The 13,181-nt window shown below is 41.6% G+C and overlaps 1 protein-coding gene across 2 annotated transcripts in view; it reads left to right on the top strand.

Annotated features, from left to right (window-relative positions):
* sh3glb2b (SH3-domain GRB2-like endophilin B2b) overlaps nucleotides 1-4,185 on the top strand; it is a 30,729-nt gene extending 26,544 nt beyond the window's left edge. For both annotated transcript variants that reach the window (XM_079816251.1, XM_079816252.1), the window contains 2 exons: nucleotides 157-394; nucleotides 3,367-4,185. In XM_079816251.1, the coding sequence (XP_079672377.1) occupies nucleotides 157-394; nucleotides 3,367-3,474 (346 nt within the window). In that variant the 3' untranslated portion in view covers nucleotides 3,475-4,185. The remainder of the gene's footprint in view (nucleotides 1-156; nucleotides 395-3,366) is intronic.
* The last annotated feature ends 8,996 nt before the right edge of the window (nucleotides 4,186-13,181 follow it).

Consider the following 13,181-nt stretch of genomic DNA (forward strand, 5'->3'; position numbering starts at 1 on the left):
TTTTATTCACATATAAAGACATACAGAAGGCATCATAATGCATTCACAAGAACCAATGAGGTCTGTTCTAGTGTGACACACATATGGGCTTCCATATTTCCCACATGTATGTATGTGTGTATTGTATGTGTGTTTATTTTGAATCTGTGCTTTCAGGTTTCCTAATGCCTTTGCTGTGAATGCCTCCACATCAGGGGTGTCGACAGGACCTTCTCCCCTTTCCACTGCCTCTCTACCTTCACCTAGTCGTCCTCCAAACCCCTCCAATGCCCTTGAGCCCAGCACGCTGAAGATTGAGGAGGTGAAGCCTCCCGCTACTGGCACTCGCAAGGCCAAAGTGCTGTATGACTATGATGCTGCAGATACAAGTGAACTTTCCCTTCTCGCTGATGAGGTAGGGCATGATCAAAAATCTGTTTTCCCTCCTTAGTCAATAACCTTCATTCCCATTCAGTCAGTCACGTTCGACGTTATGTCGGACTGACTTCATGGGATCTCGCCTGGGAGCCCAATCACCTCCAAGTGGTAACAGAACAAGCCGGCCAGTGAGATTTGCATGACAAGTCACACCTACGCGTATAAATATGACCAGCATTACTCACTTCATTCATATTTTGCTTCGGAGCCGAGCAGTTGCGACAGCGATTGCTCATTCCATTTACCTTCTAAAGAATAGTACTTTTCTATAAAGAGAAAACCGCTATTTTAATTGCTATCAGGAGAAACACTTCGTAAACAGCAGTTTTAATTGCATGAGAACATGACCACATCTGCACGCGGGTCAAACTGATTTTTCTCACAGCCAAGAGCATTAGGCCCGCTGCGCACACAAGCCTCTTTCTTTGAAGAAAGCAACTCTGGCCCTCATGCTCTGCTGTTAACTCCTCTCAAGCCCCTGAGAGGATGAGAATGGCAGAGATGCCCAGATCCCGTGGGCATCACTCTCCCTACAGCAATGGGATTCCCCGGTGCTCTTCACCCTCGAAGACCAGTGCGAGTGGTTTGATCTCTTTCTCAGGGCTCAGAGAAGGATGCAGAGGAGTGGTCGAACTCCATGGAGGAGTCCGCCCTCCTCTGGCCTAAAGAGCCAGCTAATGTCAAGCCTGGTCTGGATGCCGAAACTAATCTGTGTCCTGACCAAGGCCGGTTAAAGACCTTGGCTTTGAGTTGTCGGCACCGGAAGAGCCTGCCCACAGCTGCCTTGACTAGTGATTCCACCAGCGAGCCCCCCACAGGTGAGCCCCCCACGAGAGATCTACCCTCTTCTCTCTAGAAGTTTGTGACAAACTTACTAGGTTGCAACTCGGCCCGTGTCTACTCTTCAACTTGGACCACCCTTACAACTGTTGACATCGCAGAAGGGCTACGAGAAGCCTCCCTTTTCGAGGCTGTTGCCGTGCATCTCTGCCTGACCACAGCCCAGAGGTCCTCATTGACATAACATGGGAGTTCCTGCTCTTCAGGCACATATCCTGTCTGCTTAAGCCAGTCTAGGACCTCTGTGGTGTCTGGTCTTCTTAGGGGATTATGCCCCATGGTGGACGTGCCCCAAGGGCTTAAGCCTTGTGGTCTGAGCCTAACTATCTTGGACTAATTCTTGCCTCACCATGGGTATTTTTCACCCTAGTGTTGGGCCATGAATATTGGTTCGCTATTGGATTGTGTTCACCATAGCGTATCGAAAGAGAACATCTTGGTTACTTGTTATATACGGTGATATGTCACATCATTTTACAGTAAAATACTGTTAAAGAGCACCTATCATGGCATTTAAAATGTTCCAAATATTGTTTTAGAAGTCCCCAACAACAGTTTTGCATGCATGCAATGACAAAAAAGACTTTAGTTTTCTTATAATATGCATTTATTTTTACCTGTTTTGACAGCGATTCTCAAATGATTCCTTTAGTGATTCACTTTTCAAAACCCCGCCTTTATGTGACGCTAATCTGCTGTGATTGGTCCGATGACCCAGTCAGTTGTGATTGGTATAGTCTGTGCAGATATTTTCGGAAACGGAACGTCCATCAAAGTCTTATAGTGACAGTAATTTGTTAATATGTGTCAGGAGTTATGAATATGAAAACCGCGTCTGTACCGTTTGATTGTAATATGAGCCTCAGATGATCTCATTCATAAAAAAACTCCTCTATTCTCCTCACGAAGACTCGCGACAAATCAACATCCCTCAGGGCTTTTAGTTCAAAAGTGTGCAGATGAGGAGACATATTGATAGATTCTCATATGTGTGTCAAATTTCTAAACAGAGGAGTATTTTTTATTCAATACTTCCTCAAAATGCGCAGATATAGCCTAATCATGAGCGATTGAGTCTCTTATGTGTTGTTTTCAATTCATACTGGCAGCCGGAGGGCGCTCTGTGCACATGTAGTCCATGTACAGACAGACGAAGAAGAGGCCATGTGCCATAATAGAAGTCCATAATAAAAGCTTCCTGAGATCGCGAAACATACATTTGACGACTAATAAACACTCAATCGCGACGATGTATGGTTTGTCTTCAAGCCACTTAGTCTTCAAATGCTCATCCTTGGGCAGATGAAAAAAGTTTGCTTTTGAGTCGCACTTCAGAACACAGCGTCTCGTCGCCATGATGTTTTCTAGTTTTCACTGGCGTCTTGGAGCGCAATAAGTGGGCGTATCGTATTCAAATAACTTGACAAGTTGACGTCATCTAGTCAGAGAAAAAGCTTTGGTCTTCTAACGATTCTTAAAAATGACTCTGAGTCGACTCTTACCTTTGAAAGAAAATAACTATATATACGGTGCACTGTCATATTTCAAACTATGCAGGATGTTTTTGTTCACTTAGATCTATGTTACACACTACTTGAAAGGTAAATTTCAAAATTCCATGATAGGTGCTCTTTAAGTTTACAGTTTTTGTTTGTGAAAAACAACCTGACATATCATAATTTATAGTGATGAATATAAATAGATTTTCCAAGAATTCCCTGTTTTTTATGGTTCTGTATTATAAAGCTATAAACAGATTTGAGTACTCTAGTTAGGTTGGTATTTGTAATGGTGAAGTTCTAGCAACCACAGCTGCCATTTTTATTTACCGTAAATTTCATTTTTAAGTTTTTTTTTTTTTTTACAGTGTAAAGGTTTTAAGTTTGAACCCTCTCAGGAATTATAAGTAAACTACCTCCATTGATCCTCTCTGATCCATCTGAACCAAGTCTCTGACATGTACGACTATAAAACGCAATCCTCAAAAGACGTCAAAGGGGTGTTTGAAATTATATTTGTTTATGCACGTCTGAATGCTTCTGTGCCCATTGCAACACAGCCCACAGCAAAATGTCTTCCTGATTTTTCTTTGTCTCTGTTATTCTGTAGCTGATTACGGTGTACACGGTGCCCGGCATGGACCCAGACTGGCTTATTGGAGAGCGAGGCAACCAGAAAGGCAAAGTGCCTGTCACTTACCTGGAGCTCCTAAGCTAGATGCCTCGTCCTCTTCACAAATACAAAGTCACACTCAAATATGCATGAACAAATACTCAAGCACTCCTGAACACTGAATTTACCTGGTTTCTTTCTATTTTTATTTTTTTTGTAATCCCTAGATTTACATCTAGGTCTGTCTTGTTCTGTTGTTACTGTGCAAAAATATGTATTATTGTTTTTAGTCCCTAGTTATGTTATGTTATGTGTGTATGTTGTTTCATTTGAACAAAGTCCTGCATTTCTTAAAATAACTTATTTTATTTGTGACCCCTCCAAGTGAAGAAAACAAACTGAAAAGCTTTTGTGTTTGAGCTGGATGTGAGTTTGTGTGTGTGTGATCATGTTCTGAAGACACTAAACATCTAGGCTTTGCTTCTTTGCGTGTCGTCTCGCTTATCAAGCTTATATGGTGGTCTTGGGTTGATATTAGCGTGTTTGATTCCAAATGAGGCATTTAGGTGTTTTGTCAATGATTGACAAGATTGTAAAGGTATTAGGTTCGGTTATGATGTACAGTATGTGGTTTACTGTGAAATGTAAAAAAAATAATAATCTAATTTCTTTACCATCAGTAGTACTTCTTCACATCCGCCCAGTCAGCACCTTCCCACCTTAGTCTCTGAGTTCTGTGCTTGTTCCAAAAAGCAATGCATATTGAATGGATACAATTTGAATATCTAATAAAGAGTTTTACTGGGTCTTGATCTAGATGTTGTCCTCTAATCGGGGTTGTTGTGTCCAATACTTAGCGTTCAGATGCTATAAAAAAAAAATGTTTTTTAATTATCACCTCTGTTAGATTTTGCTAATAATACAGGGTTTGCAGGTGCCTGAATTACACGTCCTCAACTCTTTTGTCTGAAGGAGAAGGGCAGACAAGCCCAAGGTAAAGCCCATACATTTACTCTAACGGATTACTCAGCTGGATTCAGAGGCACGTCAACCCCATGGGTGCATCCCATATAACTAATTTCGCTAGTTCACACTTGCATATAATTAAATAGTGTAAAGGTTATGTGTATTTGGCTTGCTGTCCGGAGGGAGGGCTCTGAGCTCGATATTTGGCCCTGAGCCCGAGTACTCCCTTCGGTTGAGATGGGAATAGTTAGAACTAGAAGTGAGGAGATGGGGTGGTGGAGGTAAGTCTTCTGCATATACACTCACCTAAAGGATTATTAGGAACACCATACTAATACTGTGTTTGACCCCCTTTCGCCTTCAGAACTGCCTTAATTCTACGTGGCATTGATTCAACAAGGTGCTGAAAGCATTCTTTAGAAATGTTGGCCCATATTGATAGGATAGCATCTTGCAGTTGATGGAGATTTGTGGATGCACATCCAGGGTACGAAGCTCCCGTTCCACCACAACCCAAAGATGCTCTATTGGGTTGAGATCTGGTGACTGTGGGGGCCATTTTAGTACAGTGAACTCATTGTCATGTTCATGAAACCAATTTGAAATGATTCAAGCTTTGTGACATGGTGCATTATCCTGCTGGAAGTAGCCATCAAAGGATGGGTACATGGTGGTCATAAAGGGATGGACATGGTCAGAAACAATGCTCAGGTAGGCCGTGGCATTTAAACGAAGAAAACATCCCCCACACCATTACACCACCACCAGTGTTGGGCACGTTACTTTAAAAAAGTAATTAGTTATAGTTACTAGTTACTTCTTACAAATAGTAACTGAGTTACATCATTATAAAAGTTACTAATTACCAGGGAAAGTAATTACTGCGTTACTTTTTTTTTTCTTTTCCAAATGTTCAAATATGTCAAATAACTTGGATGCCCCCAATATTAGATTGTAACTGAATTTATCAACACTAAATAGAATAAATTATTATTATAAAACATTGTACATTAATGTACACTATTGTAATGTTGCTGTGGGACAATGTGAGAGACACCTATCAAATTCAATGCATTATTGTAAATATTATCAGTAGGCCTACTATAGTGTAAATATTGTGTAAATATTATCAGTACTATACTTTCCTTTGGTAGTGGAGCTCACGTTATCACCTGGGTTTTTAGCCACACATTTTGTGGCATATGATGATGTGAGGCGCTGCAGAATCACTTGCCAACGGTGTGGAGAGACTCTTTCTTCCTTGGCATAAATTGCACGTTAAATAAATATTCTTACCTTTCACCTCAATGAGGGAAAAGTAGCGCTTATACTTCCAGTTTGCGAAAGCTACCTTTGAAGTCGTTGGACCATCGCTGAATGTGCATATGTGTGTGCGTGTGCGTGTGAGTGAGTGTGAGTGTGTGAGTGAGCGTGTGTGAGTGTGTGTGTGAACCATAGACCGTCAAAAAAATAGGTGTGAACTCAACCTATCAACTTCAACCTTGTCTCCCACCCACCAATCATCATCAGTTATGTGTACCACCGCACCCACCCCCAACATGCATGGCTGGTGCACACGCACACGCACACACACGTTGCAGGTCCGACTGACAGAGAGCATGTTCGGATGTAAAGCGCTTCAGTGAGCTCAATTATAGTAACGCGACTAACGCCACATTTTTTTTTCCTCAGTAACGCTAACGCCGTTGTAACGGGAGAAACAGTAATTCGTTTGATTACTCGTTACTGAAAACAATAATTCCGTTAGTTACGCCGTTTATCTGTAACGCCGTTATTCCCATCACTGACCACCACCACCAGCCTGCACAGTGGTAACAAGGCATAATGGATCCATGTTCTCATTCTGTTTACGCCAAATTCTGACTCTACCATCTGAATGTCTCAACAGAAATCGAGACTCATAAGACCAGGCAACATTTTTCCAGTCTTCAACTGTCCAATTTTGGTGAGCTTGTGCAAATTGTAGCCTCTTTTTCCTATTTGTAGTGGAGATGGTACCCGGTGGGGTCTTCTGCTGTTGTAGCCCATCCGCCTCAAGGTTGTGCGTGTTGTGGCTTCACAAATGCTTTGCTGCATACCTCGGTTGTAACGAGTGGTTATTTCAGTCAAAGTTGCTCTTCTATCAGCTTGAATCAGTCGGCCCATTCTCCTCTGACCTCTAGCATCAACAAGGCATTTTCACCTACAGGACTGCCGCATACTGGATGTTGTTCCCTTTTCACACCATTCTTTGTAAACCCTAGAAATGGCTGTGCGTTAAAATCCCAGTAACTGAGCAGATTGTGAAATACTCAGACCGGCCCGTCTGGCACAAACAACCATGCCACGCTCAAAATTGCTTAAATCACCTTTCTTTCCCATTCTGACATTCAGTTTGGAGTTCAGAAGATTGTCTTGACCAGGACCACACCCATAAATGCATTGAAGCAACTGCCATGTGATTGGTTGAATAGATAATTGCATTAATGAGAAATTGAACAGATATTCCTAATAATTATTTAGGTGAGTGTATACCTCTTCTCTCGTTAATTAAATTGATTAACCGAATGCGCTCCTCTCCTGTTAATTAGGTTAATTAATGAACATGTCAGATCTTTCTTTAACCTTGAATAGGGTGCCGCCGACCGTGAGGCCAGCGGAGGAAGGGGAAAACAAAAGATTCTACCCCGGTCCTCCACCATCTCCTGGGAAAGACCAGTGTTCACCTCCGAGCTGCCCATCTCAGGAGCGCCGCTTGAGCTGGCATTTGGCAGGCTTAGGGGCGGAGACAGGCTGGTCCGCCTTCCAGGTGGGAGGGGTGGGTGCCGCAGGAGGGCGCCCTTGACGGGGAGCAGGTTGAGGCGTCTGAGCCAGTGGTTGGGTGGAAGCCGCCGGGGCAGATCATGTTTTATCGTCTCAGTCTGCTTCTGTGTGGCCGAGAACAGCCTGAGAGATAGGGGAGTTGAGGAACTCAGCCTCAGTCCACTCAGCCTCCCGCATATCTGCCAGGTTGAGGCATAAATGGCATTCCTGGACCACACAAGTGGACATCACCTGACAGAGAGAGCGTGAGGTAACCTTCGTCACCAGCTGACCATTAATGCTTGGTCAGCACTGCCCTCGTGCATGCTTCTGAGCACCTTGGCCTGATGGACCTGTAAGATGGCCATAGCATGCAGGGTGGATACGGCTCTGTAGGTTTTCGCCACCAGAGTAGACGTAATCCTACAGGCCTAGAAAGGGTGCTTTGGATCACCACGCCAGGTGGACGTGCTCTGAGGGCATAACTGCATTGCTACAGATTTTTCCGTGGCGCCATCAAGAGCAGTGAAGGTGGAGGAGGCTGTCGAGCGATCGCGGAAAGTTAACAGGAACTTACACGATTTCGTGACCTCATCATGCACTTCTGGGAAGAACAGAACTGGAGGCGGGTGCTGACGGGTCTCAGCACAGGCCACCCCCAAGAATCAATCATCCAGCCTTGAGCGCTCGGGACATGGCGGAGGGTTCCACTCAAGCCCGATGCTCTCAGCTGCCCGGGCAAGCATGGCCCACACGTCCTCCTCAAGTCACCCTGGCCACCAGTCAAAGTATGCCCTCTAGTGATTGCGGTGTGGTAGAGGGGACTAATGAAGGTCATGGAGTCTTGACCGTAACATTGCGATGGTCATGTTCCTGCAGTGGGAACATGAGTCATCCACAAATGCTCTCTTGGCATGCACTACGCCCAAGCACTCGAGGCAGCGCTTGTGCCCATCAGACTAACTAGCAGAAACTAGCAGACTGAAGCAGAAACATAATGCGAGATTGCACACGCAGCTCCTTATATTATATACCCACGAGGTGGGGCGGAGTTGCACTATGCAAATTCCGTAGACCCATGGCATTGTTTTGCCATTGGCTCGTTTTGTAGAACTCAAACGTGATAGGCTATAAGCAAGTGACTGACTTAACTGAAACTATGTGTTTTTGTTCATTTAAACAATACGTTACAGCATTTATTTTTAGATAGATAGCCTTAGTATTATCACGTATCGCTTAATTAACTTTGTCTTCATGCTAATGCACTGAATTCAATGCAAGAAATTTATCTGACACCACTAGTGAAAATGTTTCATTTTTACAGTTTTCTCATTTAATAACTATCTTTTAATTACAAATTTAAATATTAGCATGACAATTGAAGAAAAAAAAACATTTAGTAGCCGATTATGTTTGTCTTTGTCCCCCTTTTGCTTATATAAGAGCAACACTCGAGAAGAATGTCTGTCCTACTATAAAAGGTCACATGATCAATGTCACATTTGGTTTTTAATGACCAAGTGAAGAATCTAAAGAATTTCTTATTCATTTTTGTCAAGTTCTAAAGGACTGTACGTAGTACTAAAGGTGTAATTGAGAACCTGACTGAAATAAAGATGAACTGAGATGACAGCTTTAACACAAGCCACAGATTATAAGTGATGTCAAACAATTATATGCAAAGGTTACAAAAAATAAACCCTAATAAACTAACACTCAAACCTTCATGTGATTCATTGAAATATTTGTATACAGATAGTGTAATTGTATTTAATTTCCCCACTAATTCGTTTGGTGGATGTAATGCTAAGATAGCCTTCCTCCATCCATTCTGTTGACAATTTCCTGTTTGACAGTTTGTTACAGTGTTCCACAATATCATGCCTTAAGCAAGTTGGCACTATAGCATTTTTTTTCAGTACCATAATTAATCATACCATATACTGTTATTTACAGTACCAACTCTTTACATTTGTATTTTGCACCGTACTTCTAACTGTAATATGCAATCACTTCCACTGCACTTTTACACTTTTTTTTCGGATAGCTTCTGTCCATAATTTATTGCACTACCTTAATCCACTGCCATATTCCTCATTTTAGCCTAACATATCATTGTATACCTCTATCTGTAAAATTCTGTTTATAGTAATAGCCATCTGTATATTATATTATATTCATAGTACATATCCACCTTTAAATTCTGTTTATAGTATTAACCATCTGTATATTCTTCACTGTACATATTCACCTGTAAATTCTGTTTATAGTAATAACCATCTCTCTATTTATAGATATATTTTTATATATTCAGTACATATCCATGTCCTGCATTTATGCAAACGTTGTATATCCTGCACTTGCTGCTATTGCACTTCTGGTTAGACCTAAACTGCATTTAGTAGCCTTGTACTTGTACTTGTACTTGTGTAATGACAATAAAGTTGAATCTAATCTAATCTAATCTACAGTGACAAGAATAAGTTTTCCTGCACTGATTACTCATAAAATGTGGTCAGATTTGACTTTAACTCACAATTATAGTCAAACACAATCTGACATAACTAATCACACACAAACAGTACTTTTCACATTTTTATTGTCCTATTGTGCCCCTTTTTACAAGATGTAAAATACGTGTCTGATGTCCCCAGAGTGTGTTTGTGAAGTTTTAGCTCAAAATACCCCACAGATAATTTTTATAGCATGTTAAAATTGCAACACACTGTTTTTGTGTGTCCCTTTAAATGCAAATGAGCTGGTGCTCCCCCCTTTCTAGAAGAGGGTGGAGCTTCAAGAGCTTGCTTTAGCAGCTCTGATTACCTCAAGTGGAAAATGTCAGAAACTGTTCAGCCTTTTATGATGTCACCAACCTGGGAAGAAGCTCTTTGTAGTCCCTACCAGCCGTTTGTTGTAGTCCTTGTTGTAGATGTTGTTTATGCTCAAACAGCAACATTACACACAAGTTAACAATATCAAAACAAAATCAAGGACCCCTTTAATTATTCACATTGCAGGGTGGAGAATTTTTTTTACTTGAATGTTGTCTTCCTCTTGCATCTTAATAGGGAAGTGAAAAATAGTTCAGCAAGCTTTTGTCTTCACAGACAAAGAGGTTTCTTTGGCTGAAAATGACGAACGAAAATCTCTTCACGCTGTGTTTTCAAACAGCTTACTTCAACTTGGTAGCTGACCAATTTTGGACTCCACAAATCTGTTTGAGTTAATCTGTATTTCTATGTTGTCTTGATAGCACAGCTCTCTTTTGTTATATCATCTCAATTAGACTGAGGAAAACTTCTCCGGTTCCCTGAGATGAGGGAACGAGACATTGCGGAGCTACCGCTTATTGGGAAACCCCTTCCTCCAATAATACTGAAGCCTTATTGAATCACGCCAGTAACACTGGCCAATGGCATTCAAGAGCGCAAATATGAATGGAGCTCCCCTCTCTCTATAAGTCGGCACTTGGACGTCATCCATTCAGAATCTTGACTGAAGCAAGTTGAACACTTCGACATTGCGAAGTTACCGCTTATGGGGAATGTATAAAATCACGCCATGTTGCCGCGAGGGATCCTGGCCCGACTAAGTATGTCAATTGTTCACACACAGAGACATAATGAGCATGGAATGAGGTGCTGGCTCGACTAGCATGTCAAGCTTCACAGTTACAATGAGAGTGGCAATTATATTGGAGCTCTTGGTTTACACAAAACAGTCTATAGGACCAGGGGCCCGTTCTTCGTACGTTGCTTATTACATCTGAGATGATTTGACAGATCCCAGATCTTTTAATCGTGATAACTGATCTCTGGCTAATTTGGTTCTTCAAACGCATTTGCTGATTGGATTAAAATATCTGGATTAAATGATCTAAGATCACTGCGCGTTCTTGTGTTCCCTGAAGAGGGCAGATGCATCGATACTCGAAACCACGATCAGCAATGCAGCGATTGGCTGGCGTCAAGACAGCAACGTAATGAAATCATATAATTAAAAAAGCCACCTGGCAGAAAACTTGACACAATAAAAACCCCACGAATTTCTGGACCTTTATAAGGAAACAGCCAAACCACCAAACCAACATACAAGTTATTATAGATAAATTATAAATGTTTTTTTTTTTTTTAACATGATTACCAATTATTTATATTCACTATTTTATACAGTATTTGTACACCCCTTACATTTTTATTTCAATGTTGTAATTAAATTTTTAATTCAATTTGGAGCAGATTTGTAACGTGACAGTATTAAAGTTTCTTAAGGGTCAAGATCAAATGATCTGCATCTCTTGCGCTGCATGAAGCCACTCCCATAATATCTGTGATCACTTAAATTAATGCACGGCTCATATTAACTGTACAACATGTGTGTAAACCTCCAATAAAATGATAAAGTGATTATTCCATCACAAATAAATCGCTCAATCAAATGGCTGTGTCTATATATTATTATATACAACATTATAATATTATATACATTCTCATATACATATACAATATAACATTTTTATATTATTATTATTATTTAAAATTATTATTATTGCCCCTGGTTCAGTAATGAACTCTTGTAATAAAGTAGCAGTGGCTGCTGGGACAGATTTTAAGTATCACCTCAAGATGCAATCTAATCCTGTTTACATGAAATAAGCCTGCTCATGAGCAGGTTTAAGCTTACGGACCTGTTACTATGACAGCAAGTCCAGGATGAGCTTCGAAGAACCAAACAATCCGAGATCATGTTAAATCGTTAACAATCAAATCCAGCTAACTGAGTTAGTGACGTACGAAGAACGGGCCCCTGGTCAAAACCATGTAGAAGTTCAGGGGGCAGCAACTAAAACGATGTTGCGTCACACCGGGGGTGGAGTTGACACCGGTGAAACAGAACATGAAATGGCGGCGGCGTCAGCGCCATCACATACATAAATCAGTTGAAGTTTTGTTAATTGTAATGAAATTATGTGTAATGAGGCAATGGCCGAACCAGTGCTCAAATGAGTACCGTATGATATAATGACAAACACGTGTATCATTCACGTGATGAACTATATCATTATAATGTGAATGTCACAAGCTGATACGAACAGCATTGAGTTGCTGCGTCAACACAGGGCTGTATATGACCTGGCTGAAACCACTGAAGTGTGTAGCTCAGATCATAACTGAGGCTGCGTAGGTGGGTGCTCTGTTTGCACAGACAGTACATGTGAGGCAAGGGACGACACATCTAAGCTATAAAACCTTACGAAAGTGTTGGGTGACAACTAGCCTGCTGCCATGCAAATGCCCTTAAATGGTAAATGGACTGCATTTATATAGCACTTTCAACAGACCCATGGCCATCCAAAGCGCTTTACATCTTGCCTCCAGCTCGCCAGCTCGTCGGGAGCAGCTGGGGTGAGGTGTCTTGCTCATGCCTTGCTCATGCCTCGACACTTGGTCAGGAGGAACCGGGGATTGAATCACCAACCTTCTGGTTTGTAGACAACCTGCATGAACCACTGAGCCACTGCCTTAATAGATATGCCATATATGCCCACGAGGAAGCCAATCCTCTGGTGGAGTGGGCTTGAACCCCTATAGGACATTCCAAACCCATAGAGCCATAAGCCAAAGCAATTGCATCGACAATCCAGTGTGACAGTCTTTGCTTGGACAACTTTCATGCACCCTCCATAACATACAAATAGCTGCTCTGAGGGCTTGAATTGTCTAGAGCGCTCAATATAAATATGCAACACACGTACAGGGCACAGCAAGAGTGTATTAAAGGGTTAGTTCACCCAAAAATGAAAATTCTGTCATTAATTACTTACCCTCATGTCGTTCGAAACTTCGGAACACAAATGAAGATATTTTAGTTGAAATCCGATGGCTCAGAAAGGCCTCCATTGGCAAAATGCACTGTACACTCTCAAGACCCATAAAAGGTACTAAAGACATCGTTACAAAGTCCATCTCTCTACAGTGGTTCTACAATAACTTTATAAAGCGACGAGAATAGTTTTTGTGTGCAAAAATAACCTAAATAATGAC

The sequence above is a fragment of the Gobio gobio genome (genome assembly GCF_949357685.1).
Source record: "Gobio gobio genome assembly, chromosome: 4".
Taxonomy (NCBI): Eukaryota; Metazoa; Chordata; class Actinopteri; order Cypriniformes; family Gobionidae; genus Gobio; species Gobio gobio.